At 37.6% G+C, this 19,221-nt stretch overlaps 1 protein-coding gene across 9 annotated transcripts in view; it reads left to right on the top strand.

The window, feature by feature from the left end:
- CTBP1 (C-terminal binding protein 1) overlaps positions 1–19,221 on the top strand; it is a 251,666-nt gene that overhangs the window by 196,313 nt on the left and 36,132 nt on the right. For 5 of the 9 annotated variants that reach the window (XM_040591847.1, XM_040591829.1, XM_040591837.1 and 2 more), the window contains one exon: positions 14,959–15,113. In XM_040591847.1, the coding sequence (XP_040447781.1) occupies positions 14,959–15,113 (155 nt within the window). Of the gene's footprint in view, positions 1–9,814; positions 9,904–11,359; positions 11,577–14,958; positions 15,114–19,221 lie in introns of those variants that run through there. The other 4 variants (XM_040591880.1, XM_040591899.1, XM_040591891.1 and 1 more) reach the window with 3 other exon arrangements.

Genomic DNA, 19,221 nt, shown 5'->3' with positions numbered 1-19,221 from the left:
ACATAAATTATCTTTCCTTCTGTCTTAGAGGGAAAATGTACTTTTTTTGAAGAGGAAAAGAACTCCAAACACTGCTGCATCATGTACACTGTATTAAGAAAGTACTTTGTATGAAAATAATTTTCATACATGTAACTCTTAACTCAAGAGAATCAGTGAAACAAAAGACTAACACCAAATGTTAGTTTAAGCCCAGGAAGTATGTAATAGTTTTCAATAATGCAAAGTCACACCACTCAGTTTCTTTCTTTATTAATGTATTTCTTGATGATAGTCTTCCTACTTTTATTTGAAGAGTGCCCTGTTTTCTTGTAGGGGTTTGCTGAAATTCACTTGGAAAAGGTTGATTTTCTTTGATCAGTACTGATGAAAGCAGGGGAATACTTTCACTGATATTTTGTGACTTTTAGTGGACTCTGCAGTTTTTGAAATACCTCAATACTGGCAAAAGTGAACTTGTAGGCTTTTCTATAATTACTGCAGCAGTGTGGTACAATGGTATGCTGTAGTGGCTGCTGCTTAGAGAAAAACAATAGCACTATCACACATCTTCATCGTGAAGACTATCAGTATTACTCTTTGTTCACATTTATAGAAATCTGAAAGTCTCAGAATACATACTATTTTAAGTATAGCTAACTAAATAGCTAATTTAAGACCTGCTGACAAGCAGGTGCAGACTGTCTTGCTTTGGGTGCAGTTGCTTTCAAGTTTTTTTAAGGTGAGATTTAGTCTCATTCCAGTTTCTAATAGCTACAGACCATTGTCTGAAGAGCTTCACACAGATTGGGTATGCAGAATAAAAATAAGATTTGAATTAATTTACTTTTGGCTCATACTTCTCCATCCTGTTCCAGGCTTCAAACATTTTGTTGCACTAACCATTTCATAGGGAGCATGCAAAACCAAACACGTTTAATTGATGCTGCTCCTAACTCGGTTTAACGTATTTGATAAACAGTCAGTTCATCTGGCCTGTTTGGTTGTGTTGCTGTACTGCTTTTTCTGTATTCCCTAAGTTAAAGTACGCGCAGTTCAACTTAAAAAGCATAAGTCTATGCAGGATTTGACAAATTTCAGTGGAAGAGCTACAGATCTGCAGATTAGGAATGCATTGTTCATGCCACTAGTCCTGTTTCATGAATGTCATGGTATTACTCAGCAACCATATGGCTCATTACTTCTGCACAGTTAAAAAAAATTCAGAATACAAACCAAACAAAACCCTACAGGTGTAAACCCTATGTTTTTACATGTAATATATTTAAATAATTTCTGTGGAAAAAGAAGTAGTTTGCTGCATACCAGAACTGTTCTGAGCCTTCTTGTAGTTACTTGCAGGTGATTTTCTCAGAGGTTGAGAGAGTTTAGTACAGAAGATGAGGGCTTTTTATTTTGCTTTCAGCAGTTTACAGATCAGATTTTCACCAACCGTGACACAGCTGTGAAAAGAAGTTAGGCCGTGCTGCTTCCTGTGTGACAGTGTCTCATCATCCACACAGAATAAAACCATTTCTCCTCTCCCCACCTCCCCACCTGCCCCCTTCCCCTCCATTCTCTCATAAACAAATGGGTTGGTTAACAGAGAAGAGTGAAAAATGAATGGGTCCCACCTTTTTATCATCTCTGTGTACTTGTCCTAGGAACTGGAGAAAAGATGCCCTTCTGTTCTAAACCACTTCCCCCCCCCCTCCTTCCCTAAGTGTCTAACCACTCCTGGTCCAGGAAGGGCAGCAGTGAGAACCACACTGGGGGGACACCACCCCACCCCCCCCGCTATTAATTGATTTAATCCTCATACTGAATTGCAACTTCTCTGTCTTAGATTGATCTCTTCTTTCATGTTCTCTCTGGAACTAAACTTCTTTCTACATATTTTTAATTCCTTAACCAAATTGTTGTTTGTTGTTGGTGTCCTGCAGCACTCGTGATCCATTAGTTCTGACCGATGGTAAATGTAAGTTCAGGCAGCACTTGCCAGTTTTGTTCTGTGATGAGGTGGCCCCCAAAATTCAGGACAAAGCAAGTAAGTTAAGTGTACTTGCTGTTGCATGATCCCTGCCCTCCTACCGTGTTGGAAGAGAGCATCTTTCTCAAATTCATTTATCCACAGGTTGGGTACAGTATTTGTGGAAATCAAAGGCTTCCTTTCTATTGAGAAGCTCTCCCATATTCTGCTGTGGGTGCTTGCCAGACCTCCCAGAGAATTAAGCTACTAATTGTGTTGTCCTTCAAATATTGTGGACATAAAAGTTTAACTATCTTTATATGCAGTAGTTAACATGCTTTAAGGAATGTATAGTCCTGCTTAAGGTAAGTATTTTACTGAAGCATTCTGGCAAGTACCTATAGAACACATATGAAAAGAAATTTCTCAAAACGCAGACAGGTGTCAAAGTGTCACTAGAAGATGTTTATATCCTTAAAGGAGAAAAATTGCTAGAACTTTTATTAGCTGTGCATTTTTCAGTAACTCCACTTTGCAAGTCATTTGGTTGCTTGTGATAGGTTGTGATAGGCACAGTTGTCTGCAAGGTAATAATGCAATAAAAAATGTCTTAGTGATATTTTGTTAAGAAGTTGATAATTTGCAGCGTGCTGCAGTATATTTGTAGTCGCTAGCGTTCAAAACTCAGGAATAAGTTTTCAGATGAAAATGCTGGTGGGAAGCTTGGATGCTGTCAGTATTCTTGACTTCTGAGCAGCAGCTCAGACAAGCCCCCAAGGGTGGTATTTCACAATGTATTGTGGTGGTGTAGGCTTTGTAAGAATAACGCTTATAAATTACTTTTCCAAAAATGTGAGAACATGCAGGTGGAGGTGCCGCCTAAAGTGTTTAGCTCTTTGACCAGCACCAGCTTATTCACTATTTGTGTGTATAATCTGGTTTACAGTTCAGACCTAATAAATGAACCTCATCTGGGCTACTCGTGAATGTAGAATTTTCACTACAGACTTACTTTCTGGATTTCATCTGCTATTCTCAGTTCTTTCTTTTGTAACTGGGATGACAATCCTGACCCAGGAGGGGCAGAAAGAATGAAAAGATTGATCTGAAGAAAATACTTTCAAAAGCTACAATTTCCTCTGAAATAACAGTTGTGCTATTCAAGTACCTAATAAGCAAAAAGAGAGTGGTAGTAAGGAAAGTCAGGGAGCAGAAGTAATCACTTGTGGTTTTTTACTTTTGCAGCAATCAGCCTGCACTGATTTGGTTTGCTTTAGGTCCAGGAAAATAGGGGGAATAATGTGTTATGAAGACCTGTTGCTCTGTTGTTTCTTGATCTCGAGAGCAAGGATTAGCTTCAGGTTCTCCCATGATATTCTGGAAAATAGTCATAATGCTTTCTTGGTTTCTGGGAATTATCTGATAGCAGTTGTCTTGTACTGGGCAAGCACTAGGCTGTCATTCCCTCCCATTTTTTCAGAAATTACAGCCAGCAGGAAAGAGTTGTACTTGTTTTCCAGTATCTTTCTCTGTGCTGTGTCCATTTCTGAACAATGGAATGAGTTTCAAGATCTGCTTTGAGTTCAGTTGCATAAAGTTGGTGATCCTTTGGTTATCTTTGGATTATAAAATTCCAAATCATTTAAGTGTTTCCTGTGACTGTCAGCTTTTAGAAATAGAATGCTCCTGCCTGCCTTTCAGCACGCTGCTGTTTATCCTGCTGCTGACATCCCTCCTATTTATAACTTCAGAAAATGTAGAAAAAACTATGGAGTAAGGTTTCTTACTTTGTATATTCTTTATTGCATCTAATATATTGGTCTGGTTTCCATTCAAATTGCTTCTCAATCTGTTGTCAATCTATATTTTATTTTGAAAGGAAGTTGCTGGGGTCCATTTTTTCTAACTGTCCGTTTTTCACAAACTATAATGCTGCAGAAGTCTAAGGCTGTCACTGCGAGAGGGGGAGATGACATTTATGTGACGCACATATGTGCTGTGGGCAGATTTTGTAAATGTCTCTGCCTGCAGATTGGGGGACACAGGAGCTGTAACAAGTTTATTTTTTTTTAAGCTAAAGCATACATGGAAAAGGCTAGAAGAAAATTACAAACTGACATCTTAACTTCATTTACTGGGAAATGGAATAGTGAATTAATTTTCCAAAATACAGTGCTTGATCAAACTGAGAATATATGACTGGAGAGAGAACCTGTTCAGAAATCTTCCCTGTGCTAAGAATGAAGGGTAGCCTTTTGCCTTAAGCTTTTTTAACTCTTAATAATGGAATCAAGAATTCCTTTTCTAATACTTGCTTGCAACTGATGGTTTTAGCACTGATAAATGTTTTATGCCATTTACAGATAGAACATTATTTGTGCCCTGAAAAACTTATAATTATATGCAGGCGAAGCATTTTTATGTATGTGAATAGACCCTTTTCAAGCTGAAAATAGTTAAACTGCAGAGACTAAAAGAAACACTAGAAAGCCCAGTGAAAAAATGCAAATATGGGTCATTTTTAAACACTTCTGACTTTTCACCAGTTCAGTGGAAACAACTTAAAGTGTTCAAAAAACCTTCTCTAAACCCCTTTAGTATGTGGTATGTGTGGGAAGAAGTATTTTGCTTCTCTCAAGTCATGGGAATAACTCCCAATTTTAACTCTGTTTTTCAGTACAGCTTTAACTGTGATATTGGGACCAGAACCTTTGTAACTGAAACCCAAAACTGTACTTGCAGAAAAGCTCAGTAGAACAGCTCTCTTACATCATACGCTTTTATTATATTATGATTAAATGTAACATGATAATATAAACCCAGCTTTTGCCTTAAACTCCCTGTTTTATTTGGCACTTTGACTGTTGTTACTGGCCCGTTCTCAGTGAGCTTGTCATTTTTATACATCCTGTTTGCTTACCTTCAAAATGAACATCTTTTCAGAAAATCCTCTTCATTTAAGCTTGGTTCAGCTGCAGAGCCTGGATGGGAGGTGCAGGACTTTGATTTCACTATGCTCCAGACTTTCTCATTTTCTCAGTTCTACAACAAAACTGTTCTCTGGTTGATGATGATTACAAACTATTTTCTTAATATTGACAGAGAACAGCAGAGGTCAGTGGCTGTGGGAGGAACCGAAAAGGGGGAGAGAGAAAAAAAGCTTTAAGGAGCCCTTTGCACTGGTTCAGTGTTAGTCAGAGTTGCTTTGATTTTCAGAAGAACATAACAGAGTGTAATTCAAGAAGTTGTTTATTATCCTCATTTACCAGAAACTTTAATTCTGTGTTCAACTGACCCTTTTAAATTAATGCTGGTCTTAAGTCTGGGCTGTATGCATATTTTAAAGTGGCTTAGCTGTATATCTTAGAGGAAGTTTCTGACTCTCCTCCCTTCTTCCCATCCCTAAACAGGAGAGTCATAATTTTTTCACTATAAGGATTGCTGACACATATAGCAGTGTGATGTTCAGCTGAGAGAGGATGGTGAATCACCTTAGAGGCTTTCCCAAAATGGTGATGATGATAATAAAAAAAGTTAAGAAGTTATGAAGAAAATTGAGAGGTCTGAGTTCAGTATGGAAAATACTTCTATACTGTTATTTTTGGTGTCATTTGAGTGTGTTCTGCTGATCTCAAAAAAAAAACCAATTAAACTTTGTGAAACTAATTTGATTATCCAAGGCCCCACACTTGCTTATCTTTAGACTTTTTGATAAGGAAAATAAGGAGTGCCCCAGGTAATAGTTTAACGTTCTTGGGTCAAAGTACAGGTGTGCTGTTAGAGAAATTACTTTCAGTGTTTGGGATCAGAATAAAAGAAGCCTTTGATGTTGGCTCTGCTCGGGTTATTGCTTGCTTTCTCTGAGACAGCATCCTGTATGACATCTAAAATATGAGAAAAGAAGCAAAGAGTAGCCATTAGAAAAGGCTACAATCAGAAATTATATTCTGTAATAATCTTTTGTCTTTAAAACATAATGTGAAATTAATACTCCAAAAGCTGTTGTACTGAGAATGCTGAAAAGTGGTATTTTTTTCCCAAAGCATACTTACATCTCGGGCCATGGTTTAAAACAAAAGAAAAAAAACCGCCAAACTTACTTGGTGGAATCAAATAACTTGCTGTAGGAGAAACATTTCTGGAGGAGAGAAAACGAATTACTGTTTTCTTCTCTTTTTTTCCTTCATAGTTCAAATACATAATATTTTACAGGCAAATCAAGAGTTGTTCCTTGAGGGTATTACATTTTAAATTAACGTTATGTGACTGTTCAGCTTTTATCAAAATCACAGCTGAGATTCCAGTTCTGATAACGTGATTTAAAAAAGAAAAAGCAATGCTTGCATGCTTCTTTATATTGAATACATGGGTAAAAGGGTGAGGATAAGGGCCACTGATGTACTTCATGTGGTAGTGCAGCCGTTTAACCAACACCTTTTAGACTTGTGTTCTGTATCCTAAGTATTGTCTGCAAAATCTCCATGACTGCTTCCTCTGTGGAAAGTGTTTTAGTAAGTCTTGGCATGATCTATATTATTACTGGAATGGCTTGGGGAGTTAATCATTCCGCTCCTATTACAATTGTTGAAGCAAATTGTTTTTCCAGTTCCTGTCAGCAGGAGTTTTCTGGCTTTCTGGTTTTTTTCTTTTTAAGTCACACCCATGAATGTATACATTTTATGGGCTGAACTATAAGTTCAGTTGTATTTTAAGCTAGAGCTTGGGTATGTGTTAGGGTAGGCGCCCCTCCCAGTTGCCATTGTCAGCCTACTTCATGGTCACTGTCCTGGGAGATGAAAGTGGATATATACCCTCATACTTACCAAGCATTTGGTGCATTGTGGGAACATCTTTGATGCAGACTTGATTTCTGCATTCAGTTCTCTATTTTAGAGATAAACCCGTCAGTAACTGGGAAATCCACGTCCATAGTTATGAGCAAATGTGGCTGCTGGAGTTGTTGTAATTTTCAAGTTTTTTGATTCTTAATTTGTAGGTACTGTCCTGAGCGTCACTACTGCAATTCCTGTATGTTCTGAAGTAGTTTGTGGCTTTTGCCACAGCATGCATGGGCAGTGGCATTTCACAGTCACCATAAAATTGGTGGGATAAGTAACAAAAGTTGGCAGCTGTAGCCAGGATTTCTCTGAAGCTGGGATTAATGGGAGTGTACTCAGCTAGGGCAGTTCCACCATCACTGATTTATTTATCGCTCCCTTATTACTTAATAAAGCTAAAAATACTTGAAACAGTGAAGTATTTACTGTGGACAGACGCTGAAATGCTGCGTATCCAGGGAAAGTTCAGTCCTTTAAAATGTTTTGCCTTTCTTGGGAGTTTGCTTTCATGTATCTGTTATTTGAAAACAGCGCTCCTGTAATGTTTTTTGTGTATGTTTTATTGCTGATATGCTTTCTCATTTTAGTACTTGATGTAGTTGTTACTGAATATTGCCATTTGGCTTGCTTTTTAAATGGTGATAGACAAAACATTTTACAGTAATGCATTACCCTATTACTGCTTGTTTATTTGACATTAAATAGGTGTGATTCATATTGTTTTCAGTTTTATTTTGAAAAGTATTGGTTAAGATTAGGCATATCGTTATAGTATGCTCTGAATATGTAATTTGAGTAATATTTTGACAGATGTGAAATACCTCCAGTTTTCATGTGGATGTTTGAAGTACATGTGTAGTAATAGAAAATGTTGCCAGATGATTTCGTTTCCCCTTAACAGAACTTTATTTCTGATCACAGGCTTTCAAGATGTGCCTTGTGGGACCTTTTTTTTTTGTACCCTGACAAGCATTTAGGATTTTGTATGCATACTGACAGATGTTAGACAAATAACAGCAAAATTACTGGATGTTTAACAAAGACTGGTTAGGGATCACTGTTTAAAAAACACAGCAGAACCCCATATTCTTGCGGTTACCAGACTAATATCTGAGAATGGCAAGTTTACTTGCTATGTGAATATGGTAATGAGGACTGGTGGCTGTCTGGTTCCAGTAACAGCAGGGAAATACGTGGTTTTCTAAATGGAAGTCATTGGCTTGTTTAGTTTCAGTTGTACCACAAGGGAAAATCCTAAGGCAGTTGTCTCAAAATTCCCTGTGTTGAGGCCTTTGTGCTGTATGCTGTAGCAATTGCTTGCATACCCAGGCTCCTTCTTCACAGGTGGGAAAATAATGATGTGATGTGTGCATGAATCTAAGTACCATGGGAGTCTGCGGACCAGGGTGGTAATTACATGGTAGTGGTGTTGGTTATGTATTTTGTGTAAAGGAATGAGCTGTGAATGTCCTGGAGAGCGGCTGGGTGTATTTCAATCCTTGCAATTAGCGAGAGGATATAAGTGGGTGTGACTGCTCTGCACATCATTGGCTCTGCACAGCGCCGGAAACCACTTTTATTTTTCTTGGTCTCTTGCAAGTTAAAAAGAAAAGAAGGAAGATGACTTGTTTTTACTGAGTTTGAGTAAATAAAAAGCATAGACTGCAACAGTATATGTATCAGCTGTGTGCTTCCAGTGAAGTTTCAGTGTGCTTAGCATTAACCTCTGAGCCCTGTTTTCAATAGAGCCTGATTTCAGTTGAGACTGCACATATGCTTTATGCTTAGTTTTCTGTTGTACGTGTATTGTGAGTCCAGATCTTGTTCTTTTGAAAATCAATTTCGGATTGTTCCTACAACTTTCAATAAAACTTGCAGCAGGTTCCTAAAATCTTAGGAAGAAGCATAGTTAGAAATACTAAATGGGAAAAGAAAGAAATTAAATTTAATCTGTGAAGTAATTCAGACTTCCAGCGGTAGCTTTCATGTTTCTGTATGTGCCCTTTGTTGGCATTCTGTATTTAAAAATACTCTCCCATCTGCCCCCCCCCAGTCCCACGTCCCACGTCCCAAGTCATGGGATATTGCATCCTCCTCATGTTTAAGGTGGTGGTAAAAGGTGTTGGCTCTGATTCTGGTGGAATCAGGAGATTTTTGTGTTGCATATTCAGCATCTAAATATGCTGAATTTCAAAATACTTAAGGCTGGTAAGCACTCTTTTTTTTTTTTTTTTTTCCCTTGAATCCATGTTACTGATCTGTGTACCTGCATTGTATTTTAAAGTTTGTTTCTACTTGATTGCTTTTAGAGTTCTGCTCTACCTTGAAGCTAAATGTCGCTTGAGGTCATGGTGCACAAAAAGAAAGACGCTACCAAAAGAAAGTCCAAAATTTAAAAATGCACAATGTGTCAGGAACCCTCAAATACGGCATTTCTAGGAATTTTAATAGTGCATATTGGCAAATCTAATTCATAACAGTTTCTGTGTTCATGTTATGAGTGGGGTATTTTTAATTTGACATCCTGTTCTTTACTTGAATTAATATTAGCATTTATTTCTAAAAAAAATGTAAATTTTCTTGAGAGCTTACGTTAAATAAGTGACAGCTCTGACCGAATTTACAGCTTAGGTGAGAATATAAAGTAAAACTAAATGCCACGGGGGATTAGTCTCATTTTACATGTGCAAAATTGTAAATTAGTTAAATGTCCAACCTGTCATTTTCGGATGTTGTTTTTTAAATATTGATTAGATTTTTTCAGTAGCTTGCATTTTGTTAAAAACTTAAATCACTTTGATGTTTTGCAGTGCATAAAGGAAGTTTTATACAACAAATTCTTTTAAAAGGACATTGTCAAGGGAGTTTTTCTGCTTATTTAATCTTTGCACTTGTAAGAATCCCCAGAAACGTGAAAATGAAAACTCTCCTTTGCCAGGCTGCTGTCATCCATTTCATGTGCATATTGGTTTGTCATTATAGGGTTACTGATAAGTGTTGTGCTTTTTGGCATTGATGTATTTTTCAGAAAAAAGAATTGAAGCATTTGTTTTGAAAAAAGAAAAACACATTTAAAGAATTACATGGACTTTGCAAACAGATTTAAGAAAATGAAAGGTAGGTCAAATTTTGGGCCTACAAACCTGACAGTGTCCTGTACTTTTAACATGTATGCTTTATTTGAGACGTTCCTGATCCTAATGATGTTTTATTAATCAGTGGCATAAAAATGTGGAAATGACATCATTAATCATCATTAATCATAATAGCTTGCCTTGTTGCATTTTGGTATGTGTCCTGATGTCAGCAACTGGTGACAGCCTACTTTGAGATCTCTGTTATTTGTGCAGTGTGACCATTTCTGTTACTGTCTGTTCGTAACGTAAAAGGTTGTTTTACGATGGCTTTGAAATGCATTATAACACCTAGAGTATGTCAGAGAGAGTTTCCTTACCCTCCAGTTCTGAGTATGCCTGATGGTGCTGGCTTCACCTCTCCCCTCTTGGAGCTTAGCACACAAAGACATACCTTTGTTTTGGGAGTGACAGGAGGTGCAGGTAGGATTTGGGAGAGGGGAGGAAAGTAGCCCACTTAGCTAGCTGGTTTTTCTTTCCAGTTTAAAAAACTACATTACGTGCTAAGGTTGGTCTGATCATTTGTAAGTCCCCTATGCTACCGAGGTATGGAGTAATTCATAACCTCCCCTGTTTTGGTTACAAAGCTGGATGATAAATTCATTAATCTTCTTGTTTGTGAGACCCACAGTCAGTTGAAATGCTTGTGCATGGGGCTGGCATCCTGTCAGGTTCTGCAGCTGAAAACTGCTTTTTCAATTTCCAAGATTTTTTTCCATAGAAGCTGGACTAATAATAACGTTTTGATACTGGATCAGCTAGTCCAAATTGCAGCTCTGAAAAGCCCCTCTTCTGTTGGCCAGACGGTGAATAGCTGCTGCATACAGACAACTGCTCTGTCTGTCTGTGCTTATACCTGGTATTATTTTAGAAAAATTCCAGCAGTCACTGGCACAGTAGTTGTTACTGGGGCAAAAGCTTCACCAGCAGATTATTTCTATGTTGGGGGTGGGTGGGAGGGGAACCCCAGGCTAATAGCTGGATTAGACCTGTTGGAAATGTTTTTGTCTTAAATACATTTAGATAACCTTAAGGGCCTGACTTATACCCAAGCAAACCAGCAAGTTCAGAGTTAAGGCTTCTCACTCCATCTCTGGTACTCACTGGAGCGCTTGGCTCTCCAGAACGGGTGGTATTGGAGATCACAGGCTATCCTCAGATCCCTGCTCACCTAGGCAAAGCGTTTGCTGCCTCAGTGGTGCCGACTGTTCCAGGTACGTCTGTTTACAATACACCTGCTGTCCTGCTCAAGGTTCCGCTGGTTTCCCTGGTATGTTAACGGCTGGTGGCAGCACAGCAGGTGTGGTGGAAAAGCCAGCAGTGAAAGGGGGAAGGGTGCAGATGCAGTGAGAAGCTTTAACTTTGGGTTTCCTGGCTTCTGTGAGCACAAGTCAGACCCTTAATGTTGTTTTAATGTATTGTTTGTGTTTAATTTTTAGTAAAAATTTGAACACCATCCAGGCTACAGAGGTTGCAGTGGATAAGAAGTTTAAAAGCTTTGGTTCAAGATTACAGGAGGCTGCAAGAAAAATTAAAGACATGGAAATGAGGATGGAATGACAGGCTGCTAATTTGCCTCAGAATACTGAAGATTGTAAAGCATTGAGAAATCGAATTCATGACCCTGGAAATCAAGCTCAGATTAAGAAATGTCAGGTTGGTAGGGGTTCCTGAAAGTCTCAAGTTAGGATAAACCGAGATTCTTTTCCCGTAACAAAGGTTCTAGGATGTGGGGGTGGATGGTATAATTTATGTTATCTGTGTTATATGAAATGCTGTACTAATACTTAAATAAGCCAGCTAAGTGAAATTATTTTTTTTTAATTAGTTTCAAATTTGTGGTGTTGAACGTCACTTTTGAACAGTTTACAGTTATTTCTTTCTGGCACCAAGTTGCATGATTTACTGTTAATGCAGGCATGGAAAATACTGCTCTTAAATACACGTTGCTTTATCCTGCTACTCGAAGGGTCTGCTGCAAAGCCAAACACATGGTGCAGTATGACATTTCTAGATAAGAAATGGGCAGAAAGTATCTATAGTGGAAGAAGTATTTTTTTGTTCAAAGGGTTCTGATTCATAGTGAAACTGACTTTCCAAATGTAAACTTTAAATAGTGACTGCCGCTGTGATTAAGTTACTGTAAGTTTACTTAAGTGTTGAGTTATTGTCTGCGATTCAGTGATACGGTATTTAGGCAGAAAGGTTGTGCAACAGGAAGTCTGCTGAAGTTCAGAAATTATTTTGGCAAGCAAAGGTTTGTAGGGTTTTTGTGGTCAAGGTCACTGGATGTATTTGAGTTCTGGGGACTCTAAAAGTCTGAGTTTCTCTCAGGGAGGGTTTATCCTTTTAGTTATTTTTCTGGCTTTTGTTTCTATGCTTTAGGGTTTGGTCTGGCTGGTATGCCACTTGGCACCGATATGACACAAGTAACTTGGTTGAAATCGATAGATACACTGGTGTGAGGGGACAGCCAGCCTACACCTTTATGTATATAGAGAAATCATTATTTTAAAGGGTTGTGTTTTGTGATGCTATATCTCATAATTTTCTGAGATAGCTCTAGTCAGAAAAGCATTTCTTAGAATTGACAGTTTTTAATCTCATCTTCTGTTATCTGTTTGGACTATATGCACTGCTATGTTGACAGAGGTGCTTTAGTTACATGTAACTGGGGGAATCATCTGTGCCATATTTTCCTCATTCATCTTCAGCAACTTCAGTAACAAAGTTCAGTTTTCTTTTTTTAATTTTATTTTAGTTAACATTCAGACTTGTCGTTGAAATCTTGGCTTTGCTGGACCAACAATTGAGATGATGGCTATAACATTTCAGTTGCAAAATAAGCATAGGTTTCTGTGCAGTATGAATAGGACTTGCAATGTCATTTTTACATTTTCAAGACATAATTGCATTTTAATAATGCTACTACATGTTCATGTTTCTTTCAAAATAGCGTAAGTCTGTAACATGCTTTATTTTAGTGTGTTTCTAAGTAAATGTAATGTGGGGGTTTATAATTAAGTTCCCATTAACGGATAGTAATTATTCTCTGGCAAACTATGTAGTTTTGAATTGTGTATTCATGTAGCGTTTCTGTCCTGAACCACATTTAGTGTGTGGTTTATTTAGTAAAAATGACTACGAAGGTTATGTGGCCATTTCCGATTCAAACAGGTAACAATGGTAGGTTAACAAGATGCACAATTAAAAAAATATATATATTTAAAAGACTTTCATTTAATGTTGGTGGCTGGATATCACTGGAAGAGTCTGTGTACCAGAAGTATTTGTTAGCATGTCTGTCACTTTAGACTATGACAGTAGAGGTTAGGAATTAGTGGTTTTACAACAGAGAATAGTTTCGTGGGTGTTGTACCCCTGGAGAACTTCAGTGAATACTTTTCACACCTGAATGCCTGTCTGCTATGGTGAGAGTACTGCAGAGTCAGGTCGTTGGCATCATCGGTTGTTGGGAGATGCTGGTACTAGAACAGAAAGGAGCCAAATGTAATGACTGTTGTTTGGTCTCCCTCAAGTATAAAAACTGCTTGAATAGGTAAAGAACTTAAATGCCAGATTGTAGTAGGGCTGGCCTATCATCCTGACTTGGTTAGGGCTGGACAAGTAACAATCTCCTTAGCTGTACTCCTTCAGCCCCAGACCTGAGCTTGGCTCCAGTGGGGAAGTAGTATGCTGTTCCTGTTGACTTGTGGAAATCTCTTTTCCCAGCAGCTGTTTTTCTTCACCATGTACCTTGTACAGCTGGGATTCTGCTGATTTTCTATCCACTTAAAATGCAGATGATGGTCTTTCAGGGCTTGCTTTTTGACACAGGCTGGGACTTAAGACGCAGGGATTGCTTGTAGAAGGTAGCTGGGGAACCTCAGTCTTTTGCATTAATTTTGGACTAATTTGTATTATTAAGCCATAAGCAATGTTTTTAAATTCACACTGCACCAAAAATATGTTGTTGAAATTTGCATGCAAGAAATGTCTAGCCTGCTTCACTGTGCAGTCTTTAAAACTACTTATTTTAAAGGCGAAAAAAAAAGCCCCATGTACTTCATTCTTGTTTTTCCTTATCTCTTCAGGAAGTCCCTTTTTTTTTTTTTTTCCCACCCACACTTAACTACTTTTGTGTACATGTAATGGTTTAGTATTATTCCCTTGAGTACTTTTGTATATTTATAGCATCTATACTGTTAAAAAGATGCTCTCTAAATATCTTGTTGTAAGGATTACTTTTAAGACTCCATAAAGAGGATATAAATGACGTCTTCACTTTGAAGTGAATTTCCTTCCCTCGGATATTTAACGTGTATTTCTTTTTCAGTCTGCAGTGTTCCAAGTGTGATGTTGATTTAGGGAGGAACATTCTGTTTGTATTTTGTAAGACTTTTCAGTGGTGGATTAAGCATGATGTGTTTGTTTCACTAAGCTATACAGAATTGTTTTGTAAAACTTCGAAGCCGAAGTAGACCTACTTAGATCAGCAGCTAGCCTGTATACTTGGATGTTGGATCTTTGTAAATTCAAAATTTTGCTGTTGTAGGCTTTTTTTCAGTTAAATTTTAGACTCAGCAGATCATCGTCATATATGTAAATTGAATACTCAAATCCTCACTGAGTTGCTTATGGTATTCCATAAGCTATACTCTTACAAGCCTGGACAAGATGTTTCTCACTCTTGTCTAGAGCTCACAAAGGTGTGGAATCTAATCAAAACATAAAGCTTGGATAAGATCACACAGACACTTCTTAATAGAGCAGTGAGGATGTATCTTTAAAAAATGAGTATACCACTCCCTTAGTGGTTTTATCCATCTTCTATTTTTCAGCCTTCTGAACATCTATGGCATTTTTTTCTTAGGTCTTTTGTGTTTGGTTGATTGCTGACTGTAAACTTGTTCCTGTTTTACTAGCTTCAGTCCCTGAAATATTTTTCTGCCATCAGAATAAGCAGACTAGCTGTAACCAATTTTTTTAAATTACATTTGCATGGCTTGAATAACAGGTCTTCTCTGTTTCTTTGTAGGCATTCGACCTCCGATCATGAATGGGCCCATGCACCCACGCCCTTTGGTAGCGTTGCTGGATGGCAGGGATTGTACAGTAGAAATGCCTATTCTGAAGGATGTAGCCACAGTGGCATTTTGTGATGCTCAGTCTACACAAGAAATTCATGAAAAGGTAATACTTAGAGGTATAATTCAGATGTTTTAGAAAATGCAAATATTTTAATGATTATTAACAGATACAGTGTTGTTCTTAGCTATGACAAAGTGTTTCACTATTGCATTGTAGTTAATGGCTGATTATCTTAGTGAGTGAGTTACTGATCGTTTCCAGTAAGTCATGAAACACGATGACGAAACAATGATGAAAATGTCTGTGTTGAAGCATGCTTTTGTGTAGTATCTTTGGCTGGATGTTGTCCATATGCTTACCTACTGAATTAGATTCATGGAGAGAGTTACCTCTGGGGAAATTACAGTATTACATGATATTTTCAAATTCTTCTTGGAAACGTTTTGCCTTAAGCTGGGAAGCCAAATCTCAGTACCAGATTGGCTGAGTGAGGAACTTTCAGACTTCTTTGTTTAGCTAAGGAACTGTGCAAATTGGGTTAGAAGGTCTTGTGCACTGAGAATTGACACTGCAGGAGAGTTTCAAAGCAAATGCTAACCCAAAATGCATTTAAAAAATGAATTTAGTAATGAATTCTCACTGTATGTTATTTCAGAAGTTCACACCCTTGCATGTGGTTTGGCAGCTGTAAAACAACTAGTGAATATTAATGTTGTCAAAGGTTTTCTCATTGTCTTAGATCAGGGGTCCTCAAACTACAACCCGAGGGCCGGATACGGCCCCCCAGGGTCCTCAATCCGGCCCCCGGTATTTACAGACCCCCCGCCCCCCCTGCCGGGGGTTGGGGGGGAAACCAAGCAGCCACAGATGACGTCCTGCCACTGCATCTGCGTGCCGGCCCCCAGTTTAAAAAGTTTGAGGACCCCTGTCTTAGAGGGATACCCATTTTTTGTGATGACAGCCAAAGGAGCCAGCTGGCCTGTACACCTACATGTTTCTTTCCAGAGACTTCTTTCAGCATGAAGTCCTCAAGTCTTGCCTAAATCCTTGCTGCCGTCTAGACAGCAATAGAACCTTTTCAAATCCATAGTTCTGTAGAGGTAGAATTAATTTTGGTGAAGTTTCTGGCTAGCAGAGTATGCCTCAAATGCCCAATACTCGTTCACCTGATAAAGGATGAAACCAGGCCTTACAGCTTCGGTGGAGGCAAAAAATGTTATAAATATGACAGCAGAGGAGGGCAACCAGGGGGTCCTTCTACAGGAACTGATTTTCTTCTCCAGCAAAGATCCATGATAGACAAGTACAGATCCAAGTCTTAAAGGCTAGGTAGATGTCTGCATCCACTTCTCTGTGTGTGGTGCTGCCTGTGATTCATGTGTTAAGGAGTTGTGTTAACTGAACCAAGTTGCACCAGTATTTTTGTTTCTCTAGAGGTACCTTGTTAGACTTGTCCTGCGCTAATTATAGCAGCCCTTGGGTTTGTGACAGGTTTTCAGATGCTTTTCACTATTTTGAATTCATAACTGGTTTAATTGTTTATTTACTTTTCATGTTCTTGTAATATATAGCATTGTTAAACATTTTAAAGTCTCTGTATCTGATGAAAGATTTGATCTTTTCTTTGATGACTTTTTTACAAAGTCTGCTACTTGAAAATAATACCAAACTAATTTCCCTTCTCTTACCAGGTGAATAAATCTCATTTTCTGTAGCCCATTTCATGTTAGTATCTTCCTGGTGAGAACCCATCAACCAAATACTTAGTTTGTTATTTCTTAAGAAAACTATTTTTATTCTGAAAAACATTTCTCATTGTTAAAACTTCCAAAATTTGCAAGGGTAGGTGATAGATTTTTCTTGGTTTTTGTTTTTTTCTTTTTTAAACAATAAAGACGGAAGAGTTTTATGCTGTATCAACACAGCAGACTAGAACTACTAATTCTCATTGTCCAGGCAAACACAAGAGATGACTCCTCTTTCCTGAAGCCCTGCGTGTAGTTTCTTGGTGGATATCTGTGATGCTAGTTCCTTGGTGGATATCTCTGCAGACATTTAGGTTTCCATCTCTTACCCTTCTGCCCCCGTCCCCTCACAGGAATAGGCTGTTGTCAGAACGGTAGTCAGGAATGATGTTTAAAGTTGTTTTCTGCTGCATCAGTACTGGCTTAATGTCACTACCTTGTTTTGTTCAGCTGCCTTTTCCATTTGCCTAGCTGTGAATAGGAGAATGGAAAAAAAATATAAACATGTTCCTACCAGGAAGTAATCTGCAATCCAAACACTCTTTTTCTCAGTTTCTGACAGGATTTCATTAGTTGTTTCTGACCGGATAGTTAAAACTATTCTTTTTAGATGGTTCTTGAAATAATAAGCTAGACTCAGAGCTGGCAATATTATAGTTCTGTTCTCATGTCTTTTTTGAAAATATTTATACTGTCGTATAGAAGACCATCTTTACAGTGGATGGTTCATGGGATAGCATAAAAACGTGAACTTCTATTTTGTTCTTACATTGTATTTCAAAACAGCAAGGTTTTACCAAAATGTAGTGTTAATTTCAGCCTTCTCTTTAACATCTTTGGAAAAAGACTAGTGTTTTTACTGTGCATACAACTAAGACTATTCAATATTGTGGCAGTGAATGAGAACCTAGAAGTAACTAGCATGAGAACAAATAAATGCAAAGAAGTGAAAACTTCTCTGTCTTCACTGGTAATTTGAGATGCATAGAAATGGATACTGTTTTGTTTGGGTTTTTTTTTTTAATTAAAAAAAAAAAAGCACTTAATTTGTAAGGTTTGAAGTCAATAAATATAATACTTTATTTTTTAATTTGGAGAAATATTCAACCCAAGCTTTTTTCCCCTCAGTTCCTTTATATAAATCAAGAATTAAAATGTGATATGATGCCTTATTTCTCTGTATTTCTTTTTAATCATGTTGAAAAGTTGCATTCATCTTTCTGTTTTCCTGTTTTACACCACTGTCAGAAGTTTAATAAATAGCTGGGTTCCATTAACAAGGACTAAATAACATGTGGAGGATGTGTTGCACTTTTTTTTTAGTAGATAATAGCAGTCTGCTCTTCAGATCAACACTGTAACATTGGCAGCTGCACCACCTGTATAGTTTTATTCTTTGCGTACTGAAATCAACATTGTTTACTTCTGAGACAGGGGAATTCTTGTGTGACATGAATGCCTTGCCTTAGAAACACTCAGTATTTTCTGTTATCAGTGGGATGTAGTAAATTAACTTTACAAATCTTCAGACTGAAAGTAAGTGTGTGTTTCTCAAACGGTAGATTTGGAAAAGCGTTTAAATAACTAATGTGTAACACAAGTGATCTGTTGTTGATCTTCAGAAGAGTGTTGCATTTAGTGGATTATACTGAAGCTTGCATCCTTTGCTGCTTATTATACCAAAATAATGAATTCTTAGTGAACTCAGTATTATGTCTAGAAAATTGTATTTTTCACTAGCTACCAGTACATCGCCATAGTACAAATTCTCAGTAGTCCAAAGGATGATGCAGTCCTAAAACACTGGGGTTTGCAAAGTACCATTGTTCTGCCAGGTCATAAATTTCTGCAACAGATCACAAACCTTAATTCATTATCATATTGTTGTATTACACTAACATAGACTAAGAGATCAGTTCTATGCGGTGTTGAGTACCATTCACTTCCATGTGAAATGTGTTCACTGTTCATCTGCAGTGAAAAATAACTGTTTTCCACACATCTTTAGAGATATCTGTATTTTGGTACTGCTTATATAATACATTGTTTGGGAATGGTGCTTTTCTAAATATAAAATTGTTTTCAGGAAAAGTTTTAGAATTAGAAGTTGTATATTTAAGGCAGTATTGAAAATGTTCATGTATTTATGAATGCACATTCCTGGCCATACTAAATGATGTTGTGCTGTTAATTAAAATACAGATTTTGATTATGGATGTTAAATTGTAAAAGGCTGTTGTTCACCCTTGTGAAAGAAGAAATGACTGAAAATCTGGAAAAGGTTTAGTGTTGAGAAGAGCTTGCTGGAAGCAGAAGGTGAAATTTGGTTTTTCTTTCATATGTTTCTTGTCTTTAAGAAGAGATACTGAATCTAATAGTGTAGCAGGTACAGATAGATTTAGATTGTCTGAAGTTGCAGGAGGCAGGCCAGAGACGGGGAAATTCAGAATGGGATATAAGAGGTG

Source organism: Falco naumanni, chromosome 1, assembly GCF_017639655.2.
Source record: "Falco naumanni isolate bFalNau1 chromosome 1, bFalNau1.pat, whole genome shotgun sequence".
NCBI classification, from domain to species: domain Eukaryota; kingdom Metazoa; phylum Chordata; class Aves; order Falconiformes; family Falconidae; genus Falco; species Falco naumanni.
This window is presented reverse-complemented; position numbering and strand designations above follow the sequence as displayed.